The 20,126-nt window shown below is 39.5% G+C and overlaps 2 protein-coding genes across 8 annotated transcripts in view; both read left to right on the top strand.

Annotated features, from left to right (window-relative positions):
* Positions 1 to 7,052, top strand: part of thsd7ba (thrombospondin, type I, domain containing 7Ba) — a 166,676-nt gene extending 159,624 nt beyond the window's left edge. For all 6 annotated transcript variants that reach the window (XM_072718076.1, XM_072718079.1, XM_072718077.1 and 3 more), the window contains 6 exons: positions 2,741 to 2,914; positions 3,254 to 3,349; positions 3,969 to 4,051; positions 4,716 to 4,908; positions 5,684 to 5,771; positions 6,037 to 7,052. In XM_072718076.1, the coding sequence (XP_072574177.1) occupies positions 2,741 to 2,914; positions 3,254 to 3,349; positions 3,969 to 4,051; positions 4,716 to 4,908; positions 5,684 to 5,771; positions 6,037 to 6,118 (716 nt within the window). In that variant the 3' untranslated portion in view covers positions 6,119 to 7,052. The remainder of the gene's footprint in view (positions 1 to 2,740; positions 2,915 to 3,253; positions 3,350 to 3,968; positions 4,052 to 4,715; positions 4,909 to 5,683; positions 5,772 to 6,036) is intronic.
* Positions 7,053 to 13,403: 6,351 nt separating this feature from the next.
* LOC111842325 (histamine N-methyltransferase-like) lies at positions 13,404 to 18,563 on the top strand. Of its 2 annotated transcripts, none has more exons than XM_023808853.2 (7): positions 13,404 to 13,554; positions 14,204 to 14,349; positions 14,753 to 14,805; positions 15,697 to 15,804; positions 15,913 to 16,043; positions 17,190 to 17,283; positions 17,518 to 18,563. In XM_023808853.2, the coding sequence occupies exons 2-7, from the start codon at positions 14,213 to 14,215 to the stop codon at positions 17,871 to 17,873; spliced, it is 879 nt and encodes a 292-aa protein (XP_023664621.1). In that variant the 5' UTR covers positions 13,404 to 13,554; positions 14,204 to 14,212; the 3' UTR covers positions 17,874 to 18,563. The 2 variants fall into 2 exon arrangements, with proteins under 2 accessions (XP_023664621.1, XP_023664708.1); XM_023808940.2 differs by lacking the exon at positions 13,404 to 13,554 and adding an exon at positions 13,569 to 13,891.
* The last annotated feature ends 1,563 nt before the right edge of the window (positions 18,564 to 20,126 follow it).

Here is a 20,126-nt window from a genome sequence, read left to right as displayed (position 1 = left end):
AATTACTTAGCATGTGCAGTAATTTAAAGCAACCACATTCCTAAATACCATAAGAGCCACTGTAACAGCTGATGTTATACACATCATATGATACAGCCCATGTCACAAACAATATCTGGCTACTTTAGTGTGTAATTAATAGCTAAAATGGGACTTACTTTGACAAAGTGCCTGAAGAAGAAGAATGAAGTACTGCAACTATATATGGACTATATGATTCAGAAATGTAAAATAATAAATGGTGTATGTGACATTACTGCAGTGGTCAGTACTGTAAGTGTCAATGTGCTGCAAATTCAGAGAACATAAACTCTGAAAAAATAAAGCTACAAATCCAACAGAATTGTGCCACAGCACAAAGGAAGTTTCTGGGGGACAATGATCAATACATTTTCAAAACAAGACATAGGTTGACATAATACCATTTATATCGATATACTTTTATCCTGCATTATAATTAGGGCTTTATTAAAGATTTTGAATGGAGACCAAAAGTATTCCTTCCTGGTTGTAAGCAATGTGAGACCTGCAGTTATGACGTTACATAGAATCCTAGTTCACAGCTAAAATCAAACCAATCAGTCTCATGGGAAATTTGATGAGGGGAAAGGCAATGAATCATTGTCACTTAGTTAATTTTGTTTTAAATTATTGTCAAATAACTCACATGTTAAAAATACCATAAGCTGTTTATATGTTTTTAATAACCCAATTACTGCGCTTACATGACTAGCTCTGTAATTGGGTCATTAGAAACACATGAAAGCATCTTATTCGGATTAACTCATTTAAACATAGTTATAATCAAAACAAAAAAATATCATAGACAAAGGTATTGGGACACACCTCTTAATCATATGCCTCCTTTGCAGTGTCAGTTCGTAAAATTTCTTCCCTGCTAGATATTCCACGATCATTTGTAAGTGCATATTGCAAGGTGGAAACATTTAGTAAGAACAGAAACTCAGCAAGGAAGTGGCAAACCACGTAAGGTAACAGAACAGAGTCACCAAGTACTGAGGTGCATAGTGCATAAAAGTTGCCAATGCTCTGTTTCAGCTGCAGAGTTTCAACTTCCTCTAGAATTAACCCCAAAACAAAATCTGTGCGCCGGGAAATTCATGGAATGGGTTACCATGGCCGAGCAGCTGCTTGTAAGACTCACATCACCAAGTGTCAGATGGAGTGGACTCTGAAGCAGTGGAAATGTATTCTGTGGAGTGATGAATCATGATTCTCTGTCTGGCAGTCTGATGGACTAGTTTGGGTTTGGCGGATGCTCAGAGAACGTTACCTAGAGAGCTACATAAGATTTTAACAACTCTGAGCTATTACTTGAGTTCTCCCCAAATGAGCTTGATGGACGAATGGCCTCCAAACATTTGTAAATTTCCTATGTTCTTATGTTCTTTCCTGCCTGACTGCACTGTGTCAACTGTAAAGTGTGGTGGAGGTGGGATAATGGTATGGGGTTGGTTTTCAGGGGCTGGGCTAGGCCCCCTAGTTCCAATGAAGGGAACTTTTAATGTTTCAGCATAACAAGACATTTTGGACAATTCTATGCTTCCAACTTTATGGGAACAGTTTGGGGAAGGCCCTTTTCTGTTCCATGATGACTGTAACCCAGTGCACGAAGCAAGGTCCATAAAGATATGGATGGGTGAGTTTGGTGTCGAAGAACTTGACTGGCCCACACAGAGCACCTCAACCCATAAAATGCCTTTGGGATGAACTAGAACGGAGATTGCAAACCAGGTCTTCATGTCCAACATCATTGTCTGACCTCACAAATGCTTTTCTGGATGAATGGGAAAAAAAATTCACTCCATAAACTTGTGGAAAGCCTTCCCAGAAGAGTGGCAGTTGTTATAGCTGCAAAGGGGAGACCAGCGCCATATTGATGCCTCTGGATGTACAATGGGATGTCATACAAGTTCCTGTCAGTGTAATGGTCAGGTCCATACTTTTGTCCATAAACCTGAAACATGCATGCAGTTCTTTGTACTATGCAGAAGGTCCACACTGAAATTGATGTGTCTTTACCATTCTTTGTAGCGTAATGACCAGGTGTCCCAATACTTTTATCCATGTAGTTTAGATCTCACTTATTTTGTTACTTGGGAAAATGCATGTCCCCCAGTTCCTCTGTATGTTCCGTTGGTCTAGGACACACAGAACACTTGGTAATTTCTGGCAAATTAGCGTTACATAATGTTTTCTCTGAAGTTTTAAATCAAAATTAGATGTGAGATGTAACAATGATTCATCATCTTTTTCCCTTCCATCAAATTCCCCCTGAGACACTAACTGAATGGTTTGATTTTAGTTTTGAATCCTGGGATTTTGTGCAACATCGCAACTGAAGCACATGCATTGCTTACAACCAGAAAATCTTTAATAGAGCCCTAATTGTAACACATGATAAAAATATATCGCCATAAATGGCATTGTGTCATTCTGTATTTTGTTTTAAAAATATATCGATATATATTGTAAATATTCTATATACCACCCAACCCTAATGGTTGGTCTTATTTCATTTTTCCCTGTTGTATTGAAGCTCACTTCTGTTGTGTTGTGAGCGGATTTCCAGCATTTTTTGTTTTGTCTGTGTTTTCAGAATCTGTAAGTGTTTTCTGAGTTAACATTTATCTACTGCCATACATTCCAGGTGAATCAATGAATTTTCAATTGTTGTTAATGGTTATAAGAAACTATCACATCAGCTGTTCTTCTACAGGAGATTGCCATCTGACAGAGTGGTCGTCATGGAGCTTATGTCAGCTGACCTGTGCGGAGGGAAGGAGCTTCGAGAGCACTGGACAGCGATCACGATCCAGGGCAGTGGTCATTCAGGTCCTAGAGAATCAGGACAGCTGCCCACAACAGATCTTTGAAACACAGCCCTGTAAAGGTCTGTAAGCTTCCCCAGACTGGTGAAGAGCATTCAACCCGTTTGTAAGATATAAAGTGTGCTCTAAATAAAATGGATGCAGTATATTTGCACTGTAATAGAACATATGATACTGTTAGATATTCATGTGTTACATTGTCTTTTAAAATATATTTTTCATTTTCAAATTATATTCGTTTGACCAACAATTGCTCACGTTTGAAAAAATTGAATGCCATTGGTGGCCTTTCTTTGGTGGTTCTGAGCTTACACTGTGTAGCAGTTTGTTTATTAGGATTCTGTCAGGTATGTGTTGAAAAGTGACACTAAACACAAAATGTTCACTCTTCTCATTTATAGAAGGAAAATGCCACAGCTATGAATGGAAGACCAGTGGATGGAAAGACAATGAACGTTTTGTTTGGTGTCAACGTTCGGATGGGGTCAACGTATCCGGTATGTTTCTCTGTGTGTGTGTGTGTGTGTGTGTGTGTGTGTGTGTGTGTGTGTGCGCATTTTGGTGTAAACATGTATTTTCCATGCAGAAAATGTTTCTAAGATCACTTCATAACACCCAACATAACACCCAACAGTCTTTTTTTAAGATGCTGCAAATTAACACTATCACTGAACACGACAAATTCAAATTAAGTTTACGGATGGTTACTTCTCCATTTTCGTTGATAATTTGTTCTACTGAGACACACGGAACATTAGCTACCTTTGAATGCAAAGGAGACGCCCAATTCATGCAAATGTGATGAAACCCCTGTTGGAACAAAACAACACGTATAATTGCAACAGCATAAATGAGCTAATAAAAGCAGATTATAGGAAGCTACATTTCCCACAAATAATTTGGAAAAGTGATCTTGTCTCTATAAGAAGTGCTACCTGGCTGCTATTAGGACTGCAACTGTGAGCTCTTGCGTTATTTCCTTTGATGGTTACACTGGAGTGACATTATTCAGCATTTGAACAGAAATGCAGGTACATAGCACCTGATCCGTGACTCTACATTTATTTATTTCTCCCTGGAAAATGGTAATAAGTATCTCCTTGTTCTCTGTTCTAGGGGGCTGCTTTCTGCAAAACCAACCCACAAGCATTAGGCAATGTCACCCCCCCTGCACCAAACCCTTCTCCCATTGCACACAGGTAATAAAATTCTGTCAGCGTGCTTATATTCAGCATGTATGTTGAGTGTATTGTGACATATTCAGTTAGTTGCCTGATGCTAAATGGCAGTAAATATGGTGTATAAACCTGGATAGAAAGGATAAGTCTGCCCAGTTTGAGTAGATTTTTAAAGGGCTGCGTGGAAAAATGTGCCTTAGGAATAGCTGATATACAATGATTGCAAAAGGCTCATTGTAGGTATAAAAAAAAGTGCCTTACGGTTATAGAATTTTTAGAAGGCAAATTAATTACTTGACATAATGTGCCTGTAAGAATAGAGGCCAAGGCATTGTTATTGCAGATGGAAAAGAACAGGTACCAAGATAGATGCGTTCTTACGCTGGTTTAAAAATACAACACAATAGCTTGAGTGAGTGATTGCAAACTTGCCTGTAAGATTCACAGTTGTACAACCAGTTTGAGATTTGATTTGATTTTATATCCTAACTGATTTAGGACTTTATTTGGCTTATTTTTAAATTAAATCAGCACTTAAAAGTACATATTTATGTAGTTCACTATTATTATTATGATTCTACATTATTACAGTTTTTACTGAAATATAAAGTAAAGTGGAAAATGACGAATTGCTTTACAAAAATATTTGTGTTGGGAGTGTCTGTAATTGCGGTGCTGTCGTTAGAGTGGTGTCTGTGGGTGCGAGAGAGGATACACTGAGGTGATGACTACACACGGCTTCCTGGATTACTGCACGAAGACTCCAGGTGCGGAAAACAAGAAGGCTGATGTCAAAACCAGCTCTGGGCGAGTTAAAGCTGGGACCTCTCCGAAACACGGCTTCCTCAGCGAGTGGACCTTCCAGCCCATAGGACCAGGTAATTAAAACAGTGCCAAGAATCAGGCCCAGTCCTGTTCAGGGATACGCAACTCAGAGTTCTTGGACAAAAATAATAATTAGAAATACAATATTGCATTTATTTTCATGTTCAAACAAAATTCAAATGAGAAATAGAATTCCTCCCACTTAGTAGGCAGAGAATATTATGGTCACAGCTGACAAAATTCACAGTCACCCTCTTCAGTATTCAGTGAATTGATTTGACCTACCTCTGTGCAATATTGGCTAAACCATTATTGAAGACCCATAAAACGTGTAAGGAAGAATCACAATAAGCACCCAGTAATGTCTAGTAATGAAACATCTTGTTGTTGTTGATAAGTATTGAACCTATTCCAATTTAAATCTTCCACTATCCTTGGTTCCCTTTGAAGAGTAGCACCCAAAATCAGTCATTCTGTGCACATACTTAGTAATATGATCTAGATAATAAATCTAAGGCAAGGATCAAACAAATGGAGAAATATTCTCCAAAGCCTATTTTGTATCCACCCTTTGCTCTCCTCTATTCCTTATTTCTTTGTGTTTTTTATCTTTGCCTCAACTGTATTTTATAATGTATGATCTAGTGCTGTGTTTTTTTTTTTCTTTTTTTGTTTGTAAATGAAAAGGTTTTTTTTATTTCTTTTTTAGAAAAACTTGTGCTCCCAAGGGCCTAGAAGAAGAGCTCTGGCACTGTATATTAAAAAGCTCTAGCTTGCAGTCGATGGAGTGTTAAACAAATAGCTCCACTCTGCTTTCTGATTTTGCAGATGGCAGAATAAAGCTCTGGGTCTACGGGGTGACCGCTGGTGGATTTATCCTGGTTTTATTCATCATTGCGCTGTCATTCCTGATCTGGTACGTATATCAGTTCCTGTCTCTAAATGGCAGAATCTGCACAGTGAAGCTGCTGCAATTTAAACTGACTGTAGGCCTGCCTGATCATGTGATTTTAAAAATTTCCTTTATATATTTCAGTTTCCCTCTTGGGGTCTAATGTGTTCAATGTTAATCTGTTTTTGAATAAATTTTGTGCTAATAAGAACTGAATAAATGAACAAATAAATGATCAGTGAGGTGTTTTTAGAAGTAACACCTGCCATATATGTCTGTATTTTGATAGCAAAGGACCCAAACAGCATAAAAGCGTAACGCCACCACAGAAGCCCCTAACCTTGGCATATGACGGTGATGTAGACATGTGACCCAGCAGCACGTGATATCCAGACTCACATGGAATAGACCCTGGGAAATGGACACACCCTGTTAAACCACGTTTATCTTCTCAGAAGGTCTCTTGCAGTCCGCTGGAAACTTCAGCTATGGTCGTCTTCAGCTATGGAAACAAATCACCCTTAAACTCCCAGCAACTGGGCTTTGTATTCAAAGAGGCATTGATGGGCTGCTTGGTCAGCGAAGACGTTTTTTGATGTTTGGGGAGTTTAACGGCACTTTTCCCTGAGATTTCTGTTGACTGGCAGAATACATTTCCAAACGCCTAAGGTATTTTTTTACATCAGAAGTAAGTTGAAAAATCCAGAAACCTGCTAGAGACATTTTAATAAACAGAAAAGATGTGCCATTATGCACTATATTAGTGCTGATTTTTGTTTTCTTTTTAAAATCCAACCAATTTTCTAGTGTTTACATTGTAATGCAAGAACTCATTTGCTGTGAAGTGGTGTTTATAATGACAATGCTGTGTTTGTACTGTACTTCTGCTCTACTCAGTATACCAAAACCAAGCTTATCAATGCAGTGTGGGTAAACTAAAGAGATTTTTCCATGCCCATAATATTCACATAGAAATTACCAGTCAGAACTAGTAATTCAGTTTATTGGAAGCTTGAATGTGTCCTTTAGACTTTGTTTGCCATTGAGGTGCATAGATAATTGCAGGGGTCTTCTGAAGGATCATCGTGGCTTTTTATTTGAATACGTTAAATCTGCTATTCCATGCAACTCACCTCTGCTGATGAGTGTTTTATTCACTTGTTTTGCAATACATTCACTTTTTCAGTGCATTTTTCAGTGCATTTCTGCTGTTTTTAACCTCCTGTTACCTGCATTTGTATGTCCAGTTCACCGCCATGTCACCCTTCTATCCCCAAATGTCCTGGGCTCAAAACTGAGGGGTGGGTGGGGGGGGGGATTTACCTTTACATCACCAATGTATGTCACATTCCAAACCACAAGGAACTATCTGCGTGACAGCCCGCACTTACTAAAAGTGTTGTTTCATTTCACCCTAAATGTTTAAGGAGGGGAGCCCAGAAAACAAGTGACACAAGGTTTGGTCATTCTGGTTTTGCAGACCATGATTTTGGTTTCATCCATTCATTACTGCTCTTTCCTGTCTGATGTGCTACATGTATTCAACAGAAGAATCTGCACTGTAGGACTGAATTAGCTGGAAAAATGCCCTTAGAACATACTTGGGGTCCCCCTTCCAGGCCACTGACATGATAAATGATGAACAGCCAGCCCTTGTGGTTGGAAAGGTTCAGAAATCCTGGTCTAACAGACAGAATTGGGTTACAAGTGTACAGTTTATAAAACCAATGATCAGACCTCAGAGTTAAACACTGTAAGTCTTATTTGTGTATAGAGGTGTATGTATGTTGTTTTTCGACTGATTTAATGATGTTGAACCTAACATGAGCGAAAATTCAGGCTGACAATTAAATCTAATCGGTTCCTTCAAAAGATTTTTGGATTGCTTAGATTTCCCAGAGTTGCACTATGATTGCTTATTAATTAGTATTACCCATGATGGATGCAAGGAGTATGGGTTTGCATTTACTGGTGAAACAGAACTGCAGCATTTATCTTGATTCTGAGATGTACATTTGCATGTAAGAGTGAATTGAACTGTGTTCATTCATCTTCCAAAGTGGCCTTGCGATCATATTGTTTCTGTATGTATGTCTTGATTGCTCTTTAAGTATTTTAGTCTCAGAATGCTACTTCTGAAAGGTTTCTTTGCCCCAAACACCACATACATCAACCCGGTTAATGAACATGTGTTTGTACACTGCCGTTTAGCTTGTGTACATGAATGACCATGAACACATAACATGGAAATAAATTGTGATATTCTGTGCAAAATTTAATGCAAACTAATTCATTATCTAAATAGGCTGCGTGTTCTGTCAAGGCTGCAAGAGCAATGCTTATTCTGGTATATGAACTTGCAACCTACTGTATTATGCTGCAGTATACAATCTTTTTTATGGTATTTTCAAAAGCAATGCTGTTCTGGTATTTTGAAATTTCATTTCATTTAAAAATGCCATGATATACACAAAATACCGTGGTATACCATATTACAGTAATACTGCCTAAGCCTACCTTCTAGCCTGTTCTGCTATCTCTTGACTATTTTTATACATCTCTGGAATGAAGACACTATTAAAGTGCAGACTTATAATGCATACTTTTGTTTTTTATGGGGTGGGGCAATATGATTGCAATAACACCCCATACTTCACGTATTTAAGTCCTGTTAAGCAATGACACATGACTACTTTTTAATCTTTTAGTGAACTGTACATGTCATGCTGTCTGTTAAAGAAGATCTAACACTTCAATAATTAAGAGAAATGTCACGTATTCTGTGTATGTCACCCAGTTAGCAGCAGCAAGCAGACGTAAATTTCCCATTTATATTCTTATGTAAAACAAGTGTTCCTATAAATATCAGGTAGTGTCAATCACAGCTAAAAGTTTAGCATAAACTACAGGTATAAACTTTTGTGACACATAATTAACATGTTGAGATTTTCGTTAATTTCTACATTGCAAGTTGTGCAGACATTTAGACATTTTTATCTTCTAGCTCAATGATATCGGCCTGGTAAAGTCATATGTAAGTCATCTCGTATACTGCAAAGAATGGTAAAGACACATCAAATTCAGTGTGGAGCTGCTGTATAGTACAAGGAACTGCATGCATGTTTCAGGTTCGTGTGTGTATGTATGTATGTGTACAATATATGGACAAAAGTATGGACCTGCCCATTACACTGACAGGAACTTTTATGACATCCCATTGTAAATCCATAGGCATCAATATGGAGCTGGTCCCCCCTTTGTAGCTATAACTGCTGTTACTCTTCCGAGAAGGCTTTCCACAAGATTTTGGAGTATGTCTGTGGGAATTTTTGCCAATTCTTCCAGAAGATCATTTGTGAGGTCAGGCACTGATGTTGGATGTGAAGGCCTGGCTCACAATTGTCACTGTAGTTCGTCCCAAATGTATTTGATGGAGTTAAACACAGGGCTCTGTGCCAGTGGCGGAGCCAGGGAATCTTTAGTGGGGCGGCCTGGGTATTTTGAGGTAGCACATAAATATTTTTATATAAGGCATCTAGAAAATAAGGGGATGTTTAAGATGCTTTATACTACGGGACCGTTGAATGCTTGAATCTGATTGGCTGACGAACGTTCTGAGGTGTGCAATTATTTTCAGGGAAACGCACGGCGAACGTAGTTCCAGGCAGCTCTCTTGACCGCATTACAGTTCCATATCACTTCGCATAGTTAACTGTAATAACGGGAATTAGCATACAGTACCTATACAGCACACAGGACTAACAAAAACAACAACATGACAGACGATTTTCCGAAAGTAAATTTTAATATTTACGGTGAATATGAAACTTTCAACAACTGGGCTGCAGTAGTATTAGACAGTCCAGATGAAAAACAACATAAACGGAAGCGGACATCAAAGGCAGCCGGCAACAACAAAAGACATAAAACGATCAGCGAAGAACAGCTAGACATACTCGAGGGAGAAAAACACGAAGAAAACACCAAAAAAACAACAGCTAATGACGTTTTGGAACTAGCAAAAGAGTCGTTGGATGAGATGCGGAAGAAATAATCCTACTCACAATAGCGATTTAAGTAGAAAAACCGGACGAATCCCTTGAAATATATCATCTGATCGATGTCTTGAGGTGTGGCAACCGTAGTATAAGCGGAATAATTGACTCCGGACCGTTGAATTATTAGAAAAATAATGCACACCCGAGGTGTAACGGCCACTCCGATTCGCGTCGTGGCCGCATCACCACCTCGGGTGTGCATTATTTTTCTAATAATTCAACGGCCCGTCGTCAATTATTCCTTACATAAACATCGTTTATAATTCAGGCAGTGGTGCAATTATCAAATACACATTTAATCTATCAATTTTTTGCAGGCAAAGCAAAAAGCTTGCACCAATGCCACAAATACGAAGGGGGTAGCCAATGGGATGGACATGTTTCAGTTTAGGGTGGCAATGGCTTGTGTATGCTCTGTGTGGGCCAGTCAAGTTCTTCCACACCAAACTCACCCATCCATATATTTATGGACCTTGCTTTGTGCACTGGGGCACAGTCATGCTGGAACAGAAAAGGGCCTTCCCCAAACTGTTCCCACAAAGTTGGAAGCATAGAATTGTCCAAAATGTCTTGTTATGCTGAAACATTAAAAGTTCCCTTCATTGGAACTAGGGGGCCTAGCCCAGCCCCTGAAAACCAACCCCATACCATTATCCCTCCTCCAACAAACTTTACATTTGGCACAACGCAGTCAAGCAGGTAACATTCTCCTGGCATTCTCCAAACCCAGACTCATCCATCAAACTACCAGACTGAGACACACAATTCGTCACTCTATAGAACGTTTCCACCACTCCAGAGTCCAGTGGTAGCGTGCTTTCCACCACTTCATCCGACACTTGACATTGTGTTTGGTGATGTGAAGCTTGCATGCAGCTGCTCGGCCATGGAAGCTCATTTCATGAAGCTCCCAGCGCACAGATTTTGTGCTGGGATTAATGTCAGAGGAAGTTTGGAACTCTGCAGTTATTGAGTCAACACAGCATTGGCGACTTTTACGCACTATGCGCCTCAGCACTCGAACGACCCCACTCTATTACTTTAGTGGTTTGCCACTGGGTGAGTTTCTGTTGTTCCTAAACACTTCCACTTTGCAATAATACCACTTACAGTTGACCATGCAATACCTAGCAGGGAAGAAATTTCACAAACTGACTTATTGCAAAGGCGGCATCCTATGACAGCACCACACTTGAACCACCTGTGGTCTTGAGAATGACCCATTCTTTCATAAATGTTTGTAGACCTGACTACAAACTAAGTACTTGATTTTATACATCTACAGCAAGGGGTCTAAATGAAACACCTGAATTCAATGATTAAGAAGTGTGTCCCAATACTTTTCTCTATACAGTCTATATATGTGCATAAATAGAGCAACACAAGCTTCAGTCAGTAAATCCATCCACTTTCCATAGCCACTTAACCAATGCAGGGTTGCAGCAAATCTGGGGCCTATCCGGGAAGCACCCAGCAGGACATAAGACCTCTGTAGGTTCCTATAGGTTTTATTTTAATCATACAATGAAAAAATGGATTTGTTTTGTGAAATTTGATCCTTCATTTGATTACAATTTGATTGGTAATGTTTCTGGGAACTATCACAAGCAAATGAGCCCATGGTACGAGTGTAAACAGTGAGGAAAGGATTCCCCCCTCTGGTGCCGCATACCTGGATGTGGTTGTAATATCTGTACATGTACACTGGGGCCGTCTGGGAGAAAACTGGATCTAACCAAGGATATCAAGCATATTTACAAAATCATTATTAAATTGGGGTGTCATAGAATGGGTCCTGTTGCAACATCCACCATCAGGTACTGAAAACTCAGTATATCCTGATGGGATGACCAGAGACTGCTGCCGAAGGAAACCCATGTGAACATGATAGTAGGAAACACAGAGTCCGGGGAAGCTCACACAGAGCATGGTGTGGATCCAGACTGTATTTTGTGTCATCATGCAATACAATTATTCTGTTACTTGAGAATCAATGTTTTCTGCATTTTGCTTTCAAAACACAGTGACAACTCGCGTGGATGACATAATGATGATATACAGCAGTCAAAGTTTCAGCTCAAGGCTTGTAAGTGTCAAATTACTCTTGTGAAAAGCATGTGATTTATCCACGCCTACTTAAGACTCAGTACTGTATACCTGTTTCAGGACTTTGTTTTCTGAGGATTTTTTTAAATGATTTTGTCTGGTGCTTGTTTTCTTGAAAACTCAGAAAGCACTAATAAATGTACGTGAAACTGTCCATCCGCCACACCTGATAAGCTGTGCGTGATCTTCCAAGGAGCACTCCTGACAGTTATTGGGAATGCCAGCGTTTCGGGAAATAGATCAATTTCATCTTAATTGAATCCGTGTAGTTAGGCTTGTCAATTCCACTTACAGATTAAATGAATTTAAATGGTTGTGTCGTCATCACCGCAGCAAGGATCTCGCACAGGGTGACGAGCTCACCTTTAATTCATCCATTTAAATCCCATTCAAGACCTACGGTTGTCCTGTAGATTTTCTCAGAAGTTCCCGTCAGCTTGGGCCTTCATTTGAATCATAACTCATCATTTATTAGCCAGCTCATTCAATTAAAACCAAATCAAGTTTACTTGACTGACTTGAAAGGAGGCAAGAGTTAGGTTGTTAAGCATCAATGTAAAGGAGTAGAATAAAATGGATGAGTTCAACAGATTAACTTCTCTTTCAAAAAGATTTGATAGAAAGATGTAGTATTCATCTAAATGCTAACCAAAGGTTATTGTGGTTAAGATATCTTAATAACAGTGATAAAATTAAATATCTGGTAAAAGTAAAAGAGGAATGCAGGAGTAGTGAGGTAAGTTGCAATTTCCAATTTCACACTGGACAGGAAAGATTTACTTCAAACCTATGATAAACAGGCATCATGACATCAAGCCCCATCCTGGGCTTTGGACTACCAACCATGGGCATCATTAGGTCCAATCACTCCTCGCTATAGCCCCAAGTATTTTAGCCCAATGCCAATCTTCCTCCAAAATAAAAAAAAAATCAAGCCCTGATCTATTCTATAGCTAGAAACTCTGCATCCAATCATAAGCACACATCATTAACTGCTAAACTTATGTTACCTGTCTCCAGGGGCGCCGCCAGGGGGGGTGAAGGTTAGAACGATTCTAGGGGCCCAGCACTGACATGGGGCCCTCTTAGGGGCTTTACCTTTTCGCAAAAAAGGGGGGGCAAAATTCTAATCTTTCATGGGGCCCAAGATTTCTGGCGGCACCCCTGCCTGTCTCCTATCCTTTGCTTAATTCCTGCCTCCCTGCGTAAATCATGTGAGCAGTGAAGGTGACAATGTGCTTCTTTCAGAAGAGGTATATGTACAGGGCCGGACAGGGTCATATGTTCCAGTGCTTCTCTTAAAATTGCATTGGCCCCTTTAACCTTTATGACACAATACAAAGGACCCTATTAATGTCTTATCTTACGTTAAAGTTTTGAGCTGATGAATCCTTTGTCTGGAGTTCAAAGGAGCAGCCCCGTAAGTCGTTATATCAAAATCAGAAAATGTGGCCGGAGGTGAAGGAGCGCGGCTGCTTCTTTAAGGAGCAGCGTCTTTTAAGTCTCCGCCAAGTACAGTGGGAGGGGTTAGGGTTTCTTGCGCAAAGCTTCCTCCTTCAAACGTATGTTTCATTCTTTCTGTTAACAGTGAGACAACTGTGGCTGAATATCGCATTTTTGTAAAGGTCGTCCGAAAACGAGAAGTAAGTGAATATTTACTGTTCGCACCCAAATCCACGACATACAATACGGCAAGATTCAATGATCCTATGAATTCTGCTCCGTCTATGTGTGATTAAATAATAGCTTTTTGCAATCCTGACGCTGCACCGGGACCAGTTCTGCCACTAATGCCTATAGTGGGAATCCTCAGGTGAATCTGCGTGCTGCGCAGTCGGAGGGAAATTATTTCGGCGTTCAACAAATGGCCGGCATTGGTAGTTTCTTGTTGCCGTCCTGTAACATCTAAGCAAAGAAAATAAAGATGGTCCGCGCTTGCGGTTTTAAGTCGGACATCATTCATCGTTTTTTCGGCCCAAGGTCTGTTTTAACGCTGCGTCGTTTACCGCAGCCGCGCGTCGTGTTTAACTCAAGCTATCACGCAGATACGCCATTTAACATTTTAATATTGTTCCATAAAAAATAGAAAGTGTTACATTTCTTGAATCACTTCGCTTCTTTGTACAGTTAATTGCTACGTATCGCTATTTAATTCGAAAGTACGATTTTTTTCTGTTCGGTGGTTCTGTTCATATTACAGAACTAAGGAGGAGTTGTAGTAGTATGTATGTAGTAATAATGTAGTAGGTGTAATGTAAAACGTGTATATTTTTCTTATATACATTTTAACAGCAATCTAAAATGACTTCACGTATGAAGTGCCTTGCATTAGACTACGAAAGGTACCACAAGACCTTCCGTTTGTTCCTCGAACTGTCGTCGGAGCATCAGGCTATGAGTAAATTCATTCATGAGAGTCTTCCTGACATCTTCGCACGGTAAAAGTTAAAACAATACCCGCTTTTGTCAAGCGTAGATTTCAGTTGAAAAATGTTTGAAAAGTTTATTTTTAGGATGATTATATAATTGCAAAATAACAATGGCAAAATATGTATAATGGCAGGAATAACAAATATAGGAAAAACGTATGATATTTCCATTCATGAATTTCTGAGTGAACTGGCCCCAGTATTGTATTTGTGGTCTAGTTCTGCATAGGTGTAGCTATTAGTACAGTGATCGATGTTACCTACAGTAATGAACTTTAGAAGTGAGAGTATATGCTGTTACAAAATATTATCAGATTTAGTTAAGCCCTTATTGATATGTCAACTGTTTGATTAATCTTATCAGCATTATACTGAAGTCTGCCTTCTAACAAAGGTTGTATGTCTTTTCCAGCATTGGGGAGGGCAAGACTACCTTTGATGTTATTTCAGTGGGGAGTGGTACAGGTATGACGTTCTCACTGGCTTGTGAAGATAAGAATATGGTTGTAAATATGAACAATTTATCTTAAACAGCAGATTTAACAATAGATAGAAATCACATTGTGGTATTGGGTCCTGTCATGGTAACAAATTAGTGATAAAAGCTAGTCTCTTCATTCACACATTATACAAGTAGCTGGGGACATGGCGTGACAAGGGATGAATCCCCTTCACAGTCTATCTTAAATCAGTGTTTTCTATTGTTGTTCCATTGTCATTGTTTTAAAATCACTGCACAAGAAGAGATGTCAGCAAAATTTCATTGTACTTCAGTATAATGACAATAAAGTTCCTTTATCTTCAGTGGAGGTTGTGTAACTTAACACATTCTCTTGTATCCTGTATATCAGTCTGAAATTTGATTTAAAGTGGTCTTGGATCAGCATTTTACATTTATTGGCCTAATGTGTTTGCATATTGTGACCCTCACTCAGACACCCATTTGCTGAACAGTAATCAAAGTTGAAAGGTTAATGGGGGAACTGCAGGGTTCTTTGTGTAACATTTATCACTGTCTAGCACAAAGGTATTGGAAGTGCAACTTCAACACTCTTTAAAGCTCTTAAGTTCGTACCCATGAATTTTTCATTGTGTGATGCTGTCCCAGGAATAGCAAAAGGTCCTCAGCCAGCTGGTCAGCCTAACGATACCCACACCTTCACTGCCAGAACCTTTTCCATCTGTAGAACTTCTAACTACAGTCAGTTACTGACATGAACCAGCAATGTCTGTCCTCCGGGACCCAGCTAGGATGAATGCTGTAGGAGGAGCATGGAAGCATAAAAAGACGTATATGGACGACATCCACAGGACATTTCTGGGTTCCATAGTTAAATCTGTGTTTCGGTCTTGCAGGAGAGGTGGACCTGGAGATACTTTCACAGCTGATTAAGGTTTTACCAGATGTGAAGGTGGGCTGTGACATGGTGGAACCCAGTGAGCCGATGCTGGAGAAATGCAAGGGTACTAGGACTTCAAATACTCGCATTCATATCATGCATTTCTGAGTTTCTTTAACTGACTTAATCATCATATTATGTTTATATAAAGACGTTGCTTTATCATACATAGAACTTGTGTCAAGAACTCCCAACTTGGGTAATGTAAACTTCACATGGAATCAGATGACTGCCTCTGAGTTTGAGAAGCACTGGAGAGAGAGACAGTCGGAGAAGAAATTAGACTTCATTCATATGATTCAGGTGAACATGTCTGCAGTTCACTTTGCTGTGACAATAGCAGTGTTGGGGAAGTTACAAAAGAAATCAATTGCACATAGTTCAGGTCCAGAAAGTACAAATCCAGACCAAGGTTTTGTTTCAACCAGCCAGCAGAGTACTCTGTGACTGTGATTCTTTACACTCAACTGGTTGGTTGAAACAAAACCTTGGTTTGGATTTGTACTTTCTGGACCTGAACTGTCTGTAATGGATTACTTTTGTGAGGAACTTCCCCAATACTGGACAATAGGTGGCAGCTGAGTGGAGCGTCATTCAACAGGCAAACAGTGTTTTGGAAGATGAGAGCTTGTAACCAAAGGATGTGAGTTCAAGCAAGGGCTTCATTCTTTAATTACATTTTTACCTATATAAGTAGATTAAGAGTAATTTCACATTGAATCCACTGCATTAATACAATGAACCAAGTGCTGTGGAAAAAACCTTAAAGGTGCATATACAGATCAAGGGTGCCTCCATGTGGAAAGTGTGCAGAACTGTTCCATGTACTGTGAATCATTCAAGGGGTCACACTCACTGTAACTGGATTACAGTGAGAATTTGTGGTGCCACTGGGACTGATTTTTGGAGCTGTGCCACGATGATGTCATCACCTGAGCATGTCAATACATCACAAATGACCTAACATTTTAATATAAAACATTCCACTTTGACAGTGATTTATCAGATGATTTTATCCAAAGCGACATACGGTTGAGAAAGCCAGGTCAGCCAGTCCCAGTCCACATACCGCTGGCATATGCATGTCATTCCTACTTCATTTAATGCAGAGGCATCCTGCACATCAAATATGTCCAAGTGGCTTTTGTTTACATGTTTGAATATGACACGTACTGCAAATCCCACATATTGCTTGCATATAGCAGAAAAAAAATATTTATTTCTGTATTTTAAACTCCACACATTGTCCTCACTGTGGACGTCATTAATAGTTACTGAAGTTTGTATTTAGAGTAGAAGCTTCCTGTCACCATTCTACACACTCAGTCCCTGCTGGCTGACACATCCACCAATGCAATGCAATCATTATTGTCATTGTTGTCTTTTGGACCTAAAAGCTGCTCTCTGGAGAGGATTTTGAATGTCAACATTTACATTTTCCCCCCTCAGATGCTGTATTATGTCACCGATACTGCTGCTACTATCTCGTTTTTCCGGAGTCTCTTGAATGAAAATGGAAAACTTCTCATCATACTTGTTGCTGGTATTTTTTTTTTATCTTTTAGGTTACAGTGTTAATTTAATGTAATGACTTCAGGATTGTTCAGAATAAGAAACTATCTAATGTTAAGCTGTATGTTAGCCCTGCAGACTGAAATTAATGAGCAGACTGAAAGGGAAGGATAGGGGTAGGAAGCAGAGGACAGAATCGTTACTGACACGCACTCCCTGGTGCCCGAATTCATCATGATGTACGGTTCATTGCTCTTTGTTTCAGGAGAGAGCAGTTGGGGCAAGCTGTGGGGCACTTATCAGAAGGAGTTATGTTGCACTGAAATCACCCAGTGCGTGACAGCGGCAGACATCAAGCGCTACCTCACTGCCGAAGGAATCAGCTTTGAAACCTTTGTGTTGCCTTCAACGATGGACATCACAGAATGCTTCATCCCCGGTGACGAGAAGGGGGAACTGCTACTGGACTTTCTCACTGAGGTGCTGGATTTCAGCCACAGTGCACCTCCAGAGCTGAAAGCCGGCGTGATGAGCTTCCTGCGTAGCCCTGACTGCAGCAGTCAGGTGAACGGAAGGATCATATTCAATAATAATCTGGAGGTTTTGGTTTTAGACCCATAAGATGCAGAGTAGTTCACCAAATGCTCATTGCTTCTTAGATGTGGTTTTCAATAGAGTAGTATATGAAAGTGAGATTGTTCTTAGGTATGGTATTGTCTTTTATAGCTGTTTCCATCAGATAAAAAAAAAAAACTGTATTTTTCCCTGAACCTCCTACATCTTGAACAATCACTGAAACTGTAGGAATGTCAGTGAGAAAGATATTAACAATGAATAATTCTATTTGTTCAGTAATCTGTGTGTCTATTGAATAATCAATACATTTTCTAACAAAAATAAAATACAACCATATATGTTCCCTTAAAGCTTAAATTCAATCGTATCTTCGTAGAAAATGTCCAATTTAGAGTGGCCATCATTTTAAGTATGAATCATATGAATCCTGTTTGTAGTTCATACTAAATAAATCTTCTGTTGTTCTGTCCCCTGCTGACAGCAGCCAGTGATTTCATGTGGATCAATACAGAGCCAGACATTCTGTAAATTACACTTTGTGTGACATATCAAACCGGCTCATATGACTGCACTCTCTCAACTCCCAATCTGGAGACGTCTGAAAAGGGCCTTTGGCTTTGTGTGTTCTTGAAAGGAACAGTTGTATTACTGGTTGGAAGCTTGTTAGGGGACAAGACTCCTCCTTTCATTGGTTATGTAAGGCAGGATTAAATAAAACCCAAAATGAGTCAACAACTTAAGCATTCTCTGATTTTTATTAAACTACATACTTTTTCTAATAAAAACGAAAAAGACTTTTTAGCTTTAAGCAGAAATGCAAAGTGTAGCATTATTTATATATACCAATGAGCCAAAACAATATGACCCCCAGGTGATGTGAATAATGTGGATCTTGTAAAAATGGCGCACGTCAAAATCTGGGATATATTAGACAGCCATCATTTCTCGTAGTTGATGTGTTGATTGCAGAGACATGGGCAGGGGTAAAGACCCAAGTGACTTTGATAATGTCTGAATTGTTATGGCTAAAGAACTGGGTCAGAACATCTCTGAAACGGCAGGACTTGTAGGGTGCTTGTGGTCATCTGTGTTGAGTCCTATTCAGAGGGGTTCAAGGAAGGAAAAACATGAATCACTGACAGGATTTTGGGCAGCCGGGACCCACTGATACAGGATGTGAACAAAGATTATCCCATCTGATGCAAATCAAGTAAAGGGCAACTGTGGCACAAATTGCTGATAATTTTAGTGTTGGTCACGGGAGTAATGTACGCACTGCATCGAGCCCTGCAACATGTAAATTGTCAGCTGTAGGTGTATTTTGTTCCCTCTGAGTGGCCACCAGAGGTCCTCAGTGGTTATAGTGCTGGGTCACTATACATCTCATTTGCTAATTGTCTGCACCTGTTCTCTGTTTGATTCTGTATTTATACACTGCCTCCTGTTTGCTCATTGCTCAGTCCTCTTAATTTGTGGCATTGGATGTTTTGTTGTTTTACTCGTTAGACTTTGTGGTTTTGGACTAACCTGTGATACTTATGGCTGTTTGCTCTTGGAGTATTTCAGCTTCTTTTTAGCTGTGGGTATCTGGTGACCAAAGAAGTCATGGATTTGACAGAGTTTGCCTTTATTTGTGACATTTTACTACACACACACACACACACATATGCTTTACCAGAATCAGTCTCCATACATTTACACTACAGTGACTACACCCACTTTTTATTTATGTTTCTATTTAATAAAGGTCCAACAATTGAAGCATGAACAATAAATGAAACTTTACAAAAACGGTGATCAAGGCATGAGTGTGTGAATTATGAGAAATTTTCCTAGCAAAAAACTTCAGTCAAAACAGAGGATTAATGGAGACTTTTTAAGACATTTTAATGTGACCCTTTGCCAGTATTGTAAGCATATAAATGTGGAAGATTTAACAGATTCTTAAATATTTGAATTTATACTTTCCCGTGGGTTGCTGCTTTGAAGACGATACTGTAGACAACATACCTAGCTAACGCGTTCTGGTAGCCACATGAAGCCCGTGCTGCTTTTAGCACCAATTGTTGAACTTCTGCTCAAAAAAAAAATCTGACAATAATTGTATCAAACGTTATCTAAAATAAGGGGTATACTACGAAGCTAGATTATTATACAACCCTTCAAAACCCTTTTAGTATGTGTGTGTGTGAGGGGGGGGATTAGGTTTTTATTACATTGTGGGGTCCAAATGTCCCTCAAAATGTGATAAAAACCATTTATTTTGACATTATGGGGACCATTTTTCAGGTCCCTACA

Source organism: Paramormyrops kingsleyae, chromosome 1, assembly GCF_048594095.1.
Source record: "Paramormyrops kingsleyae isolate MSU_618 chromosome 1, PKINGS_0.4, whole genome shotgun sequence".
Classification (NCBI taxonomy): Eukaryota; Metazoa; Chordata; class Actinopteri; order Osteoglossiformes; family Mormyridae; genus Paramormyrops; species Paramormyrops kingsleyae.
Note: the sequence above shows the minus strand (reverse complement) of the source record. Positions and strands in the feature narration are given on the sequence as shown.

Excerpts from the sequence above, each read along its gene's own strand:
- LOC111842325 (XM_023808853.2), top strand. The coding sequence starts at position 14,213 with ATGACTTCACGTATGAAGTGCCTTGCATTAGACTACGAAAGGTACCAC. Across the intron at positions 14,350-14,752 it reads CTTCCTGACATCTTCGCACG|CATTGGGGAGGGCAAGACTA; the intron begins GTAAAAGTTAAA and ends TGTCTTTTCCAG. Across the intron at positions 14,806-15,696 it reads TTCAGTGGGGAGTGGTACAG|GAGAGGTGGACCTGGAGATA; the intron begins GTATGACGTTCT and ends TCGGTCTTGCAG.